Source organism: Myiozetetes cayanensis, unplaced genomic scaffold (assembly GCF_022539395.1).
Source record: "Myiozetetes cayanensis isolate MyiCay16 unplaced genomic scaffold, myiCay2020 scf1, whole genome shotgun sequence".
NCBI classification, from domain to species: domain Eukaryota; kingdom Metazoa; phylum Chordata; class Aves; order Passeriformes; family Tyrannidae; genus Myiozetetes; species Myiozetetes cayanensis.
In genome coordinates this window covers 1,510,086-1,528,860 of record NW_026086604.1, presented here as the reverse complement: position 1 = coordinate 1,528,860, position 18,775 = coordinate 1,510,086, and the positions used below count along the sequence as shown (strand labels likewise).

Here is an 18,775-nt window from a genome sequence, read left to right as displayed (position 1 = left end):
GATTGTTTGATGGATAGCTGGGGAGCCCTTTGATTATGAGTTTTTGCTACGGTCCAAGACATTTTCATTCTCCAGTTAACCCAGAGCTGATTGCTTGCATGAATTATCTCCTTCTCTGACTGCAAATATCAGTCACTTAATAAATATTTCATTAGAAACAAAACCAGTGGTGGGGAGAGAGGAGAAAGCAGATGCTAAGTGCTGTGCCTTTTGAAGATGTTATAGAGTCTCCAGAACAGTCACAGAGATTATCCATGGAATGTGCTCGGGTCAGACAAGAGGTCTCTCCTCCTCCAGGATTTGGAAGAAGCAAAAAAGAAGCCTGAAGGTCAATTTAGATCAGTCAAGGGAGGCCCCATATGGACCAAGAAGGATGTTTTGAAGCCACTGTGTACAAGTTGTTTTCCTCACAAATCCCACCTTCCTCTCTCCCAAGCTCCAGGCTGAGCTTTCATGTCACAAGGAGGGACCCTGACCAAGAAATAGAATATCAGCAGGAAAGCAGTTATAATTCCTGGGATTTAGTTGCTCGTGCTTGAATTTTGATCCTAGTGAAGGTTATGGCAAAACTTTTATGAATTTTAATGGATTTTTTTTGTTTGATCCTTTATCTTTCCATGATGACTCTTCAAAATTTACTTCCACCTTTATTTAGCTTTATGATATTTAATTATTCAGTGGCTCCTGTACTGAACCTCTTTGTCTTCTTTCAGCTGGTTACTTTTCAGCATGACACTGTACTTTTGAGTTATGAAGGATGCTGCTCTTCTCTCCAAAGAGGCTGTCCTCTTCTCCTAAAGGACAGTGTGGAAACCAGGCAGAAACAGACTCTTTTTCACCATTAAAACTCCCAGATTTTCAAACGTTCATATTTTAAAATTTTCAAATACAAAGGCAATATTTGCTGAGAACAGTTTGCATTTCCACAGACTCCACTGAGGTGAGGAACTTCACAAACTAAGCTTGAGTTACAAGTTGTTTTCTACAACATGGGGTCACTACACAAGCAAATCCCAATTCTCCTCACCATCACCCACTTAATATGCAGAAAACTGCTGCAGTTTTTAAATCCTCTTTCATTGAAAAATTGTTGATGAGCAAAATACATAATGTTCCCTATTACTCTCCACCTTGTGTATGTCCCCTGGGCATTGAGACACTCTTATCTTGTTTTCCTAGCTGCTCCTCGGGCATATTTATATTGTTAGTCTCACAATAGGTATCATTATGTCAATAAGCAGAATTTAAATATTAATCCTTACGGTTATGGGCAGAAATGTAACTGATCATATCACAGGCTATAAAAGGGATACACGTCACAAGGAAGTGGCTTCAGTGCTGTTTGCTCTCAATTCTTTGTCAAGAACTTAACAGAGGGGAATGTCATGAAGAAAAAATAAGGGGGGAAATGAGAGACAGTGACAGAGGAAGAGGAAAAAGCAACCAAATGAGAGCAGGGACCAGCAGGAGTGAATGGAGAACACAAAAGATGCCCAGAAAGAGGGAGAATAGGACAAAGTGTAAAAGAAACATGGAAGTGAACCAAAAGAAAGCCAAAGGCAGATCCAGGTTGCCTCCAAAACGCACAGATCTTCCACTCAGGTATCACAAGATAGGACCCTCTGAAGATCTTCCTCATATGGACTGAAACCCTCGGTAGTGCTGATATATTTCAGAAGGAAGGATGGGAGAAGGAGGCAGAGAATCTTTCCAAACCCATCCATTAGGGAAGCCTTTGCATTGCTGTTGTTGCTCCTTCATTGCCATACACAAAGCAAGTACTGGGGAGCAGGGAATCCCATTTAGAGACAAAAATATCTCTCTTCTCTTGGAGAAGTATTTGCTGCTAATTTCTGAAAGTAAACCAACATTCTGTCTGCCCACATTCTGGAGAAGCAACTTTCTTGCCACGGGGAACTTCTAACAATAGAGATTAAAATGATTAAAGAAAAGGCATTGGGTAAAAACTGTTTTTCGAGATAAATACTAAACCCTGCACTTATCTGAGATTAAACTGAGTGAAGAAATTTTCCATCCCAAACTGTGAAAGGTGACTGAGTCCACACCAGCACTGCATATTTTATCATAATCTTTAGGCTGTACAGCAACTTTCTCCATGGGAAGCTCTCCATGAACCACTGACACTGCCTGCTGAGGGAGGTGACACTTCCCATCAGCGGAGGAGCATTGATCAGGCTCAGCATTTTAAAGTCCCTGATGAGTTTACATTACCTTTCTGCTGGAGTCTTTCTGTTTGCTTGCACTGCCCTTGCTGTTCCCCCCTGCTGCTGCCCAGCTCAAACACAGCTGTGCTAATACACCAAAGCCCCACAGCTAATCCATACTTGTGTGATCTATTTTCAGGTCTCATTTGGCAAACTGAGGGGGGTGAGACCAGTGTGAGCATAACTGAGAGACAAGCCCTTGAGGGATGTCCTGGGCCAGTCTTGCAAGGACACTGATATGGGCTTTAGTTTTGTCATAGTCATGGAATCATTTCAGTTGGGAAAGACCTCCAAGACCATAGAATCCAACCTTTAATCAACTACCCCCTTGTCAACTAAACCAGAGCATTGACTACCATGGTCAGTCACTTTTTAGACACTCCCATGGATGGTGACTCCACTGAGCAGTTCATTCCAATGCTTAACCACTCTTTCCATGAAGAAATTCTTCCTGATGTCCAACCTGAACCTTCCCTGGCACAGCTTAAGGCCATTTCCTCTGGTCCTGTCACTGGTGTCCTGGGATAAAGGACTGACCCCCACTTGGCTAAAACCTCCTTTCAGGGAGTTGTAGAAAGTGAAAAGGTCTCCTCTGAGCCTCCTTTTGTCCAGGTTCATCCCCCCCAACTCCCTCAGCTCCTCCTCATCACACTCATGCTCCAGACCCTTTCCCAGCTCTGTTCCCTTCTCTGAACACACTCCAGCTCCTCAATGTCTTTCTTGTCATGAAGGGTCCAAAACTGAACCCAGGATTTGAGGTGTGGCCTCACCAGTTCCCAGCACAGAGGAGCCATCACTTCCTTGGTCAAAAAACAAAACAAAACAAAACCAACACAAAAAACAAACAAACAACAACAAACCCCCCAAAACCAACCAACCAAACAAAAAAACACACAAAAAAACCCCCAAAAAACAAAAACCAACCTACACTTGGCTGTGTTTTCAAAAGGTTTGAGCATTGCAGGCATCCCAAAGTCCCAGGAATTTTTCTGAGAGAAGTTAAACGAGCTCAGTTGTCCTGGATAAATGTCATCACCAGTAACTCCACCCTGACAACCAAAACATGTCTACAGCACTGCAGTGAGGATGGGAGTCTTCTTTCCTCCAGCCTCACCCTGTCATGCAGTGACCATGCCCAGTCCCACACTCCTCAGAAGAAGTTGACTTTCTCAGAAAGAAATTTGAGCCCTTACACCCTGACTTATCTAAAATATGCCTGGTAGGTCTCATGAGTAATGTACCTACACAAAGAGATCTCAGAAGACGTACAGATTGTGCAGGAACATAAATTTTGACTGAACAAGTGATGAATAGAATGCAGAGCAACATCCTCAGATTTTGGGCAAAGAATATATAATCACTCAGTGGTGTTTGCGAAACATGTCAGGCTCTGTCAGGAAGAAGGGTTATAAATAAATGTGAGGTAGATACTTTAATAATGCTATTTCATATACATGCAATAATGAACTTTAATTATTTCTTTGGGTTTCTTTCTCCTTTTACTGTAGCAGATGAGTCAAGCCCAGATGTGTAAGGAAACTGATCCTGACATCACAGCATTTTCTTTAGAGGTGGCTGAAAGAGCTCTACGGATCAGCTGTCAAATCATTCCTCCTCCTGTGGGGTTTCCTTCATGCATCTCACCCAGAATTTAATTCCTCCACATATGGCAGGAGTGAATCATAGTGCAAGGAATTTTCTTGATGGAAAGGATTTTGCAGACAAGCAAAATGTCTTCTCACATCACTTGTCCTGAAACGAAGCCAAAGTCATCTTTACCATACGCAGTGGAGCAACCTGCCAAGAGGAACCAGTTGCCATGGTATGCAAGGGAAGTTCATCCATAACTTTGCATTCTGAAACTAGGAAAGCTAATTTAGAGCTTATCTGCAACCTTATCCCCAAATATTTGCGGCAGGGAACGAGGAGATTGATTTGTTTCCTGCTGTGATGCCGGGAATTAACAGAGGATATCAAAAGGAAAGCTCTGAGGTGCTAAATGCAGTGATGTGGATAAATATGAAATACCTCGCTCATTCCTTGGCTTTTCGGTAGAAACTCAGGGAAATGAAGAGAGAAATCCAGCACATCACTCCTTTTGCAAAATGAGTTCCTGTCAGTCTGCAATGACTACATGACTTTCTCGAAGAGGAAGTCATATGCCAGGAATCTCACTGAAATATTTCCGTCCTCCCTTCCATCTTTCCTGCTCTGGAAGAAAGGCCAGTGACAGCACAACCGTGATGAAAGGAACAGGATGTTCTTCAAATCTCAACTCCATGAAGACACCATGGCCTGGTTCCTCTACTCTCATAGACAGGAGATTTCAGACTCACTGAGGGGCTACCCAAAAGTATTTTATTTGTCAGTTCTACTCTGAATCCCATATCTAATACTCCACACTAAACACTGGATAAACAAACCCATGAAACACATCAAAGCTGCCGACTCTTTTCATGTAAAAAGTCCTTGCACTTGACAGCTACTCAACCTATTCCTCTTTATAAACACACCCAGACCCACCAATCTCCATTTCCTTTTGAAAATCAAGAAAAACAGAACAAAAAAAACCAACCAAACAAAAAAATAATCCCCAAGACAGAACAAAGCAGATAACCCATGGCATGGGTTACTCTGGGAACAAACACTCTCTCTTTACAATGGTGACAAAGGCAAATCTGCTGAGCTGTGTAGAACTTGCTGCACAACCTACAGCCTCCATCCTGCCTCTGCCTCTGCTGTAAAATGGGGTATCAGGTTTGTATGGCACAGTTTTGGTAGCCAGGGGCTACAGGGGTGGCTGCTGAGAGGAGCTGCCAGAAGTTTCCCCCATGTCTGACAGCTGAGCTAAGGAAGAAGGAAAGGGTGGGAGAAAGATGTTCTAAGATTTGGTTTTATTTCTTATTATCCTACTCTGATTTGATTAGTAATAAATTAAAGTAATTTCCCCAAGTCTAGTCTGTTTTGCCTGTGACAGTAATTGCTGGGTGATCTCTCCCTGTCCTTGTCTTGACCCACAAGCCTTTCATTATATTTTCTCTCCCCTGTCCAGCTGAGGGGAGAGACAGGGAAGCTTTAGTGGCAACCAGGGTCACTCCAGTATAAATGGGGATGGGTTCTTTCCCTTACAGAGTTGAAATATCTTAGTTTGCAAAATGCTGGTAATCTGCAGGGACATCTAAAATTCAGCATTGGGAGGTTTCCCAACTAATTGCCTATTTCATGTCAAGTCTTCCATACAATCATCAGTTCATAAACAAAGAAGCCTAATAAAGCAGTTCCAAAAACAGCCCTCAAAGCTCCAAAATGCACTTTTTAGAACCTGTCCTTTTGTTTATGGTGGCCAATTTATATTCTGCAATGTTTTCTGGCCGTTCACACCTTAGAAGGGGGAAAAGCACCACCGGTGAGCTGTGAGATTCAAGAGGGCAGAAGGGGAGAGTCAAGAAGGCAAAAGGGTGGTTAAAGGGATTTTGAGTGAACTTAAGTGTCTACAAGGGGTCAATGCCTGTAGGCTGGGAAGCAACAAGCAACACTAGGAGGAGAAAAAGGTTATATAATGCTGGATATTATCAAGCTCAAAATAAAACCCACCTCAAAATAAGCAGGCTTGGTGTAGGACAAGAACACAAATGACATCCCATGTGCAAAGGACGTATCTTTGTAAAATGAGAGGTGTGAGGGACAAAACATATAAAAACAAAAGGAAAAAAACCAACCAAACAAACAGACACCAAAGTTTCTTAAACAAAAAATACGGTTATCTGAAAATAAAAAGTCCTTTCACTCCTTTACTTTTCTGCCTTGTGCCCCATTTTTTTCTCAGTCTGAGACTGGCAGCTCTGACCGTGCAGGCAGGTGCCCAACAGGTGAACACCATTTGATATCACCAGTACCTGTTCTCACACAGATGGGCTGAGGTTTCCTGCTAATTTAAATAATTTTGAACCTCTTAAAGTCCTAAATAGCAGATTAGCAGCACCCCAGGCTGCACCAGGGATATGCCACCATGTCACCACCATGTCAGACTTAAGCAAGATGCACTGATGGATAAGACCTACATCATTTTGGAGTCCCAAAATCATGTCAGGTTGGTAGACAGAGAGAATCTGCACAGCTCTGTGGACTCCACTAAAGATGAGAAGCAGAGTGGGACTGAAAAGTGGTAAAGCATCTCCTGATGCTTCCCAGGAGATGTGACCTAAAGCTCAAATTTCTCCTCCTTAGGAACCTAAGAAGTTATATATATATATAAACACATTCATTAATATTATATTTCTTTAAGCTCTATTTAATACCTATGTTCTACCCTGTACAGAGAGGGGACATGGGGCAGGTTTCCACAATGGAGTAAGGGACTCAGTCTTCCCTAGAATAAAACATCCCATTTCACCCTGGCTCTTCCCAGAGTTTCTCCTCATCTCCGTGATTCATCAAGGCCTCTCTGACACTGTTTTCATCTGAGCACTATAAAACAAGGTTCCTGTATCCTATGCCAGCAGATGGCACTCCCAAAATGTGCAGCATCAACAGCTTCCCTCACCCCATCCCCAGCCACCGCTGTAAAAGGTGCTGAGTTGTTTTGGGTTTTTTTTCTGTCCCTGGCTCTTCAGCGGTGCTTTTAATCATGTTTAAATACAGGGGTCAACAAAGTAGCTCCCACCATAGGGCCATCAAACTTCCCAGGGCTCAGCTTCCAGAAGAGGTCACTATGTCCTGCAGCACATAAAAGCCACATTGCCATTCTCTTTCCTTAAATCATCTCACCAATTACAAACTGCTGGGCACAGAAAGGGAGAAAACACCTTCCTCACTCACCAGAAATCAGTTCTGATTGCAAGCAGATGCTTTGATTTTTTTTTTATTTTTTTTTAAATTTTGTTTACTGGGTGGGTTTTTTTTAGAGCAATCATCTGTGATTCTCAGCATGTCACTGCTGAGCTCTTCATGCAAATGTAGCCCCATACAGAAAGGGGAAGGGGAAAGTAAAGGGGAAAAGGAAGAGGAAAGGAAATGGGAAAATAATTCTTGAAGCAAAAAGCCATTCCAGTTCAAGAGACTAAGTTTTTTCAAGTGTAATACTGAGTTAAAGTTCTGGGAATCATCTTAATAGTTTTATCACCATTCAGGAGCTTCATGGGCTGAGTGAAAGCAGAAAATAAAATACTGAATCTTTTTCAACATTTTTGTCCCATTTTCATTCAGTTTCTCCATTTATCCATTATAGGTTTTTCCATGACAGGATTTCTGTGCCAAGGAGGACCTTGGGAACCTTCTTTGTGTGGTGTGAGTTTGGCTTTGGGAAGCTGCACAAACAGGGGCAGAAGATCAACTTTCATTTCCTATGAGGTAAAAACTTCCTTGCTCCACCATTCCCAGCCCCCTTCCAGCATCTGGAGAAGAAAAGTGCTGAAGTGGAGCACCAAAAGATGAGACTGAGGCCTTAACTGATTTAGGGAGCAGGGACAAAGTCCTCTTGCCCCAAACCCACTTGATTCAAGGCTCACTGGAGTGACCAACTGCCTAATGCTGATCCCAGGGTATGACATGGTAACACAGCTCTAATTAAAGAGGATTAATGAAGGGAACAGTGCAAAGCTTTGCTGTGCTTTGCTGGAGGGGAAACAGTGAGATGCATCCTGTCATCTTGCTGCTGAAATGACAAATTGCCCGTGTGAACACCCACAAGAGGAGAATATCTGTGAAGGCTTGCCTGCATCCCTTCCTCCAGGATTCATCAGCAGTTTACAGGGATGAACAGGGACAAGGGGGATGCCAGGCAGGTACCAGCCACACAACTTCGATTTGCTCCTGACAGTAACAGTGATGAGCAACACTCATGGCTCAGTGTTTTCATTCATAGAAATCACAGAATAACTCAGAGAGGACCCATAAGGATCAGCAAGTCCAACTCCATTCCATTCTCATCTATGGAAGGATATCCTGGGAATTTTCATCCGGGTTTGCCCATGGCATAAGCTGTGAACCAACATCTCATTTCAGATTTGGGACAACCAGACGAAAAAGTCTCTTAAAATTAAGGGAATTACTTGCTACACAGGCGCCTTCTCAAAATGACAAGTTTGTGAGAGTTACAATGGAAAACCTCTGCCTGTGTTTAGGTGAACACATTTATTTTATTTATCACCCAGACTCTTGCTATCAGCTCAAAAATAACTACCTGAAACGTTATCTGCAGCACATGCCTTATCTTACAGATCCTGTTGTACTTCATAAAGAAAATATATATAAATTACCCCTCTGATATATGTCCAACTTTATGATTTGACTCCAAAGGTATTTCAGAATCCTGGGTGACCATTAAAAGTGAAGGTGAAACTCTATAACAAACTGAAACATCAGTGGGAGTCTAATTTGGCAAAAATAACACCAGCTTGAATTACAGTTTTCAGCTGGGCTCCAGAACTAAGTAACAGAATAAACAATCAAAATTAGAAGTGTGATGCTCTGCTTCCTTGTGTTTTCATTAAATCAGGAATAATTGTGACCAGCTGAAAGATTCTGAGACAGCAAGTCTGCCTTACTGTGCCAGGTCAATTTTGGGGGCTGGTACCTGGTGCAATCCCTGGAGCATCACATGGCATTGGAGCAAGTCCAGAGGAGGCCACCAGGTTGGTTATAGGGGTGAAGCACCTCTCCTGTGAGGAAAGGCTGAGAGAATTGGGATTGTTCAGCCTGGAAAAGAGAGAGCTTTGGGGTGAACTGACTGCAGCCTTTCAGTACCTGAGGGGAGCCCACAAGAAAGATTGAGAGAGACAACTTTGTAAAGAGCATGGACTGACAGAACAAGGAGGAAAGGCTTCAGACTGAAAGAGAGCAAGTTTAGATAAAATATTAGGGAAACAAAATACTGTGAAGGTGGTGAGGCACTGGAACAGGTTGCCCAGAGAAGCTGTGGCTGCCCCATCCCTGGAAGTGTCCAAGTCCAGGTTGGACAGGTCTTGGAGCAACCTGGGATAGTTCCACCCCATGGCAGGGGGGTGGAATGAGATGATCTTTAAGCTCCCTTACAACTCAAACCATTCCATGATTCTATGATTTCACAGGTGATACACAGAGTAGGGGACACACAAGAGTGATAGGGGTTAAATGTCTTTAAATTTTACAGAGAATATAACATTGGTTATTAAAACCCTTAAAACAAATAAGATGGGCCTTAGTAAGGTCACTAGATATTACTTTTGTCTTCCCCCTGGTGAAGCAAGAGTTAACATCTTTCCAAACACTTTTTTTTTTTTCCACGGGAAAATACCACTGCTGTCCCCATTTAATCATGTGATAAATGCAGCCATCAAAGTGGGTTTAGAAGAATAGAATTTCCTTCCTTTCAATAATCCATATCCACGGGTTTGGGGGGGTGGTGTTAAATGTATTAAATAACACTGCATTTACTTTGGAGCAAGGTGACACACTCAGGAAGGCGTCACATTTGTTACTCCAGTTGCTGCATGATCTTTGCCAGGGCAAAAGTCAACTTGGACTCTTGCAACGCAGCTCCTGGAAGGTGGAGTTGAAGGAGGAGAAGTGGAAGGGGTCCTATGAACATCCCCCTCACAATCAGCACAAGCCACTTCCACTTGAAGTGGGCAGAAACACTCACTACATCACTATGTTTCTGGGAAAAAAAAAAAAAAAAGGAATATGCAGGGGAGACAAACCCAGAGAGTGAACAAAATTCAAGCTTTTTATTCATTTTTTTTATAATTATAGTACTGCCATCACAGCCACACATGTCCTGCAGACCCAGCCTACCTTTCATCAGCTCTGGGATCTTGGCCTGTGTTTGCTCTCCTCTTACACTGCTGTCAGCACAGCTCTGACAGTGCTGCCAGAGGTGACCCTCAGTGCCCAGAAAAGCTGCATGCAAGGACAAAGCTCTCCCAGCAAGGTGAGTGTCCATCCAACTGGCCACAACTGTATTTATATTTAATTTTTATTTTTATTTATTTATATTGATGGAGATGTAGATATCTACAGAGATACACATATATTTATAGACATACAAATTCTGTGCCAGCAGTGCTGACTGGAAGCATGAACTGCCCACAGTCACTGTGTAAAATGCAGTACTCAGGAGAGAAGGGGATTCTGAACTCACTGAGACCACGCCTGGGTCTCGTGCAACAGGTGAAGAATCCTTTTCCCACCCTTACAAATGCAAAGACCCCCTCCAATAATGACTCTGATTTGGCATGAAGACTTGTATTTTCAATATCCTTTAAGTTTAGCAGCTGGCAGTACCTGAAGGGGGCCTACAGGAAGGTTGGAGAGGGATTCTTCTCAAGGGCATGGAGTGATAGGACAAGGGGGAATGGCTTTAAGATGAAGGAGGGTAGATTTAGGTGAGACATTTGGAAGAAATTCTCCCTATGAGGATGGTGAGACCCTGGAACAGAGAAGCTGTGGCTGCCCCATCCTGGAAGTGTTCAAAGCCAGGCTGGAGGGGGCTCTGAGCAACCTGGTCTAGTGGAAGGTGTCCCTGCCCACGGCAGGGGGTTGGAACTGGGTGATTTTTGAGGTCCCTTCCAAAGCAAACCATCCTGTGATTCCACGAGACAGGAGCACAGCAACTACCCAGGCGGACACCCGCAAGCAGTGGGGAAAAGCATTTGCTGCCTCCAGCTCTGGAGGAATAACAGTGTGGGCACCAGCTGAGTTGTCTGTTCGAGCCTCTGGGCACAATAAGGATGTTCTCCCTGTGGAATTGCTCACTCCTGTTAGCAAGGCATGGTCAGGGCAGTGTTTGATCCCGTGGCCTCAAACGCCTCCACACAACCCCGGTGTCACCAATTCCCACACACACATTCCCCGCTTCAGGGTGAGCGAGAGGAAGCCTCTCCCAGGATTTGGGAGTACAAAAGCAAGTGGTGGCGGGGCTGGGTGGTCAGACTGGCTGGTTCCAGACAAAACAACCCTTTGGTTTGTGCGAGAGGGCTCCGGTAGTGACTCAGAACTGGGGTGGAGCAGAGAGGCTTCAGAGCTGCTGTGGAGGAGGCTCCAGACAAAAGAAACCCTTCCCTCGCCTTCATCCTCGGCCCACGCAAAAACCTCTGTCCTTTCTCACTCAAACTAAAGGAAAAAATCAATTAAAAAAGAAAAAGAAAAAAAAAAAAAGGAAAGAAAAACTCACAGGGGAAACAACCAAACTGAAAAAAAAAAACCAAAGCTTAACTAACCAAAAACCCAGGGAATGAATAGTGAGTCCTTTGCTTCAGTGCTGGCAGAGGCAGCTGCAGTTTCTGGTTTCATCAGCAGACATGGGCAAGAAAAGCTGCCTGATCCCACAACAGGGCATTGCTGAGGAAAATCCACAATGCTCAAGTTGTTTGAGCAATTTAGGAATTCCCCCAAAACCTTTATATGGATTCAGTCTTTTCTTCTTTTTCTTCTTTTGTAGAATGAGGAGATTGGAACGTTTTTGGAAGCTCACACCTTTAGACTTTGCTAATTATCTCCTTTAAAGATATGGTAGGATCTGGGGTGTTTCTAACATGCAACACTGAAGCCCTGAGCACTCCTGATATCCCATCAAACCTGTGCACCAGCAGCACCAGGAATTCTGGTGTTTTCCCAAGGGCTGCAGTGCAGGTTTTATCCCCCTCAAGGATGGAGGATTCTTTATTTTATCTTCTACAGTTGCAAAATGCTGAATCCCTGACAAAAAAAAAGGAGTTTAATGGTTAGTCAGTGAAGTTCTGTGCCTATAAAGCCCACTGGAATTTTTTTTTCAAGATCGTGGGCATGCTGAGGAGAAAAGACCTTCCCTTCTCAGACACGCTGAAAGCAGTGCAAGAACAGTACTTTGGGACATTCAGAATAGATTCCACCTCCCTTGAGAATACAAGGAAGAAATCAAAAAAATTAGGTGTGAGTCTATTTCCATCCACTTAAGAAATCCCTTTATTAGGAATCCATTTCTCTACCGCCAAACAGACAGAAAAAGACAAGAAAATATTTAAATTTTCTTAAGAAAATTGCTTTAAATGACTGCCTTAAAAAAAAAAATAATAAAAAATCAAAAACCAAACAAAAGCCCACACTTCAGTAAAGTCAAGAAAAAAATAACTGTGTGATTTAAATGCTCAGTATTGACAGCCCTGGGAACAGGGGAGTGGGCTGATTACAATATGGCTTTTAATGGATGCACAGTCATTTAAAACAAAGTTGACATTATTGAAATAACACTTTTTACAGGAGGAGCTGCATCCCAAACGACCTTGAAAAGACACAGCAATTACTACCACACATGCAAGATAAATTATCACCAAAGCCAAGGGCTTGATTTCCTGAGATAGAACAGCCAGTCTGGAGCATTTAGAACTGGAATGAGCTCTAAGATAAGAGGTTGGAGTCAATAAGATAAATGTGTAAAATAAAATGCTCCATTTGTCGGGGCAAAAGCTGTATTTTGATTGTGAGACATTAAACTTTGCATTTCAGGAAAATACAGAACAAAACCGCCTGAAAATTTTGAAGCCAGTTTCAAACATCTTTGGAATTCCAGCCTGAGGAGAACCCGCTGCATCACAAACTCATAGTTAATTATTCAAAACAGCCCTGGTGGTGTTTGCTGAGCCTGTGAGATCCTCAGGGTGGCACAATGTAGTAGCTGTGCTTATACAGCTTCTACCATCTTAAGGACCTGGTAAAAATAGAAGCCCAAATAACTAAAGCCATTCCACACACACATACATACGTGCAGTTTCTGCAGATATTATTGCCAAAAAATTATTCTCCCATAAAGGCACGAGGATTGGTTCTTGCTGCCCCCAGAATGAGAATTTTACTCTAATCACACAAAAAAGAACAACTTCATAAACACAGGAAGGAAGAGAGAAATGATGCTTCCTGTGAGAAGGAAGTCCACTTAGAGCAAGAATAAATTGATGCAGTCAGGAGGAAAAAAAGCTTGTATATGCAAATAGAGGTTTATTACCCATCTTTGTGCTCCTAAGAAACATAATTTAGTGACCTCTGAGAGATGGGTCAAGTAGGCTTATGGAATAAGAAACAAAGGCATCCTTTTGGCAACTGCCACGTTCCACAGCAGTAATTATCTTTCCCTCTCCCCATGAGCAGCAGGAAATGAAGAGGGATGCCATTACACTATGACAATCACTGTAATTTTAATTTCTAAATATTGCTGGGAAAAGCTTCCTCCAGGAAAAAAAAAAAAAAAAAAAGTCTGTTCAGATTTTTTAAGTGGATTTTACTTTAAAACTCATTGCCCAGCTCAAACAGAACCTGTGCTTCTCCCACTCCCTTGGGGGGGGGAACCACCCACAAAGTCTACATGGTGAGAAAGACCACTTTGCTTCTCCTTAGCTGAGAAGATTTCATGGAATCACAGAATGGTTTGGGTTGGAAGGGACCTGAGAGATCATTTAGTTCCAACCCCTTGCCATGGGCAGGGACACCTCCCACTGGACCAGGTTGCTCAGAGGACTAAGACAGGTGGCTCAGTGTGGTCAGTGCGGATCCAGGAAGGATGGAGGTGTCCCAAAGACATCTCACAGATGCCTTAAGGATGAAGAAAACCCGGCTATCCCTGCCAGGAACTCCCAGAGATGAATCCTTGGGAGCCTTCAGCTTCCCAGCCTTGTCTGCTCCCGGGTTTAATTCCTGGAACTTGAATTTATTCAACCATGGGGACGTAACAGGTTCTTTCTATCGGAACCAGATGATGTTGGATGCACAATAATTATAGAGAATTAAAATAAGAATTAAAAAGAAGGATTCTTTTCATCTCCTGTGCTCAGAGAGATTATTGACCATTGTGGGTTTTCCTCAGGCTATCATTTATTATTTTAATATTATGGATAATCTACCCTATGCTATTAGAACATTATCATATTATATTGTTGCACTGTGGGATGGATTTCACCCAAGAAATGGATTTCACCCATGTCTGCTCAGCTGTCCAGCCTCTCCTAGCCCTGACCACACCATCCCAGGCTCCAGGGGACACCTGAAATATTCCCTCTCCTACACTGGGCTCTGCCTGGAAGGAGGAACCATTGGATTTCACCATGGTGTGTCCAGGAGGAGAAGTGGGATTTGCAGCCCATCTGCTCCACACACAGTCAGGAAGCAAAGGTGGCCATATCACCAAACACTGTCTCTCTTTGCTGCACCAGCAGCATCCCTAAATTGAAAGCTCCTTTCCAGGATTCCCCTGGGCACTCTCTTAATGAGCCTCCTGAGGTCTCATTTTGGCCACTGGGTGAATATTTAAAATTACTTTCACAGGTTCAAGGGAAAGGACGTTTTTAATTTTTTAATAGTTGCCAAAAGCCACGTTCAACAATGATCATTTAGTGCAGAAAAAGTTGTGTCTTTCAATATACGCACCCCCAGAACCACATCGATTTGTCTACAAACAAACACATTCCTACAAGCACATATTTGATTAAGAATTTATATAACTTCGGGCTTCAAGGAATTTTGGATCAATGCTTTTATTTTGCTTTTATAAACAAATAAACTCAATTAAAGAGTACTTACAGCAAACCACAACTGGCAGGAAACTAATTCTCCCAAAGCCTCACTTGGCAATTTTTACCTGTTATGTGGGTCTAGGGAATCAATTACTCCCTAAACAGAAATTATGAGGAATTGTGTTACCAAACATCTTATCTTTCCCACTCACCAGTGGAAGAGGGGAACTACAGGGACGTGCATCTAGAAAAACAAGCATTCTTCAGGCCTCTTACAACTTGCTGTAATAAATTAAAGCATAAATAAAACAGAACAAAGCCCTGCAGGCGAACAGCGTTTGAATCAAGGCTGGGTCTGCACCGAGTCACTCTGTGGTTTCACAAGACCCATAAATCAGGTGTCCTGAAGATCTGTAGAGCTTTGCATTACTGCTCTAATACATGCACACAGTGGTCAGGCTCCAGGCCCTCTGGGAACTATAATTTTGCATGTCCTGACCCAAGCTGCCGCTGGGAAAATAATAAGCGAAAACCAATTGCTGTGTTGCCTTCAGCAGGTTTTGTACTTTTAATTTCTCCCCTTTCTGTGCTTGTCCCGCACCAGATTGTCACTGCTACAGTCCCCTAGTGGTTGTATTCTTACCTGTTTTAATGCAAAGGGGTTTGTCTGTCCTGTTCTTCCTCCAGCCTCCCTTTTCTTCCAACCACATCATTACTTGCCTCAAGATTTGAGTATTTTTGTCTGACATCCTATTTTCTCCCTCTATTAAAACTCCATTCACTTCCAGAGAAGGTTGTTTTTGGAGTTATCAACCACCAAATACACCAAAAAATGTTGATTTCATCCAGGTTTGCTCAAGGTGCACTAATTAGCATTTTCCATCCTATTTACACTTGTTAATGGCCAGCAGTGTCCCAAATCCTATGGGAAAGCCATGGCCATGAAACCACATGGTAGTCCAGGCAAGATCAGAGCCGTTGTCTCCTCTGCAATTCACTCCACCAACAACAGTCTAACAAAAAGGGTTAAAAGCCCAAGAAGTGATGCAATAAAGCATGAAACCAAATCACAGCTAATTTATCTCTAAACTCAACCATCAAACCCAGTAAATCTTTGCTGTAAGTTGGATTGGACCACAGTTGAAGAACATGATGTTTGTGGCCATGTTCATCACAGATCAGCAGCTGGTGGGCAAAACCAAGCTGTATAATTTTTATAAACTCACACTGAATAGTGACATCTGTGCACAATCACTCACTCCAAGGGTGGTGCTGGGAACACCCAACCAGGAGAAGGGAATTCATCAGTCCTTTGGGGCCTTAGTTTCATTTCACTGACTCCTAAAACCAACTAAACAAGCTCCAAGGCAGAATTGTAATTGCTTGAAAACTAGTTAATATTAAAGTTCTGGTCCAAGGCAGAGTGGTAATTGCCTGAAATCTAATTAATATTAAAGTTTTAGTCCATCGACTTGCCCTAATGTTGAGATCTTTGGTGGCATCATTCCACCCTTCTTTACAGAGATGCCTCAATGTTACAAAGTACAACTCTTTCTTATATAGATTAAGGAGGTTATAGAAAACCAGGTGGCACAGCAAGGTAAAAAATGAAAATTCATCAGGAAAGCAGAAAAATCTGCTGACTGTGCTTTAAAAGGGTATCAAGAATATCAGAAATGATCACTGAAATTAGGCAGAGAGTTCTGCTTTTTAGTGGCATGACATCAGTTACAAATACCCACAAATTTTTAACATGCAGGATTTGAGACACCAACCTAATGCCTGTTGGATTCTTACTGCAGCCAACTGGTCTCCTGACATAAAATCTCTCTTGGAAATCTGTGGTGATTTCCTACACTCCCCCCCACCCCTTTCGTATATACAGTATTTTGCATTATTGTTTGTGAAAGGGAATACACACATGCATGTATTTACATATATACTACACATACATATCTTCATATATTTATGTTTATACATCTATATTTATATCTTTATATTATTAAAATTTGCATATGTCCACGGGCACACATGCATTTAATTATATTTTATATATATACATACACTTGCAAGTACATATGAAAATAAACATATGCACCATATATGGAGTAATCACAGCATGGATGGTTATAAAAATCAGAACATATGTGTATATATTCTGATTCCATACAGTATTTATTCATTGAAAAAGTTCCTAATATGGGTAAGAAGAGAATAAAAGGCTCTATTTGCATGTGTATATAATAGTTAACCACACTGTAAAGTAGACAACAAAGCAGAATACATGATCTCTCTCAAAACTGGGGACAGGTCTGATAAACATTCCTCTCAATCCCTGCTATGAAATTGTCCTTGGAGTGTGATTTCCAAGTGAAAGAGGATACAGGACTGCTTTTTGATAAATTTCAGAGCAGAAAAAACTCCCATCAAGAATGGAAAAAAACAGCCCAAAGAGAACAGAAAAGCAGAGAATAATTAAACAGGTCTTATATAAGTCTTTTTTTCCCTGAGTCCTGTATCCTCCACCTCCAAAGACGTCACGCATCCCTGTTGGAAAAACACCTCACTGGCTTCAGTGTAGGCAGTGAAGGAGCACCAAGCTCTTCAGCATCATTAGTGGTGGTAGAAAATAGCCACTTTTTTTAGCACTGTACTTACTGTCAAACACAAAGACACATGAACTTACCTGCTTGGTGCTTCTCTGCCCAGTGGGAAGCAAAGCTTTGGATTTCTCTGCTATTTTCTGTTAAAATGAAAAGGAAAAATAAAATTTAAAAAAAAAAAAAAAAAAGAGGGAAAATGGTTGAGAAAACAGTCCAAATATTTAGGGAAGGAGACATATAAAGCTATTTCTTCTGCTTTTTAAAGAAAAGGACATAGAGAAAGCTCCTACAATTTGGAAAAAGAAAGGGAGTATAACAGCACTGAAAAGCTCGGTCTTACAGGCATTAAAAGTCTTCAAAGCTTCCAGAATGACAAGGTTATCAAAACTGAATCAGCCATTTAAGGAATGACAGCCAGGACGTGGATAAGTAGCAATTTCCCACTCAGATTGGTTTCCTGACGCAACAGGGCATTCACAAACTGCACTGGTTAATTTTGGCACCTCTGAATCGATGACAGTTTTTAAAATAAAAGAAATCAAACCTGGATGTGCAGTTCTGATGGACTGTACTCATGAGCATTAGGGAAAAAAGGGCATTAAAATTGTGTGTGTGTGTGTACACGGGGGTGGAGCTCTTTGCCCAAATCATTCCAACTTCTCATCTAACAGAAAAAATAATTTCATTTAAAGACCCCACACTTAGTTTCTTGAAGAGGGCACAGAAATAACTTAAAATGTGAGACAACACTAGAGATAATGCAATGTTATTACACAATACAAGTGCAATTTTATGTAAATCTACTTGTTTATTTGTTTATTTTTAAGTCATAGGCAGCAAGTGTTGGGAAATCCATCAGCACAGAGGTTGTTTAATAGGGATCCATTATTAAGTGCATATTGACACATTATTAAATGCATGTTGCAAGCCAAATTTCATTACACCTGTACAAATGCAACATATCCTTCCCATGTGCTGCAGCCACAGGTCAAACTCACTAAAGTTGAAATAAGAAAGCAGCCAGAGTTTGTCCAGGTCGTGTTCTTTTGATTAATCCAGATACATCTGCAAACTTGCTGATGCCAGGGAGAGGAGCAGTTTGAGGATGCTAAATTTAAGTCATTTACTACAGTGTTTAAAAGCAAAGCAAATCTGCTCATCAGTGGAGCCTCCCCAGGGTAAAGAGGGCGAGCAAGAAGCAAATGAAGGAGCTGGAGTTCAGGCTTTGTTTGTTTTATTAAACAGCTTGATCTTGGTGACAGATCCAAACCGCAAGACGTGCTCAGACACTTCCTGGCAAAGCTATATAGCACAGCAGAGCCAGAAGGTGGGGGTGATATTTAAATTATCAAAGCTGCCTGCACGGTTTCTGGGAGCAGAAAAGGTGGAAAGGGCTTTGTGCAATCGCTTCACACCAAAATAACATCAAGGCTAATCCAGATGAAGCACTGAGGGTCCTACCAGACACACAGATGGCAAAAACACACTT

The 18,775-nt window shown here is 42.1% G+C and overlaps 1 protein-coding gene across 4 annotated transcripts in view; it reads right to left on the bottom strand.

Annotated features, from left to right (window-relative positions):
• TSNARE1 (t-SNARE domain containing 1) overlaps positions 1-18,775 on the bottom strand; it is a 458,997-nt gene that overhangs the window by 234,176 nt on the left and 206,046 nt on the right. For all 4 annotated transcript variants that reach the window (XM_050313442.1, XM_050313469.1, XM_050313451.1 and 1 more), the window contains one exon: positions 17,370-17,426. In XM_050313442.1, coding sequence (XP_050169399.1) covers positions 17,370-17,426 — 57 coding nt within the window. The remainder of the gene's footprint in view (positions 1-17,369; positions 17,427-18,775) is intronic.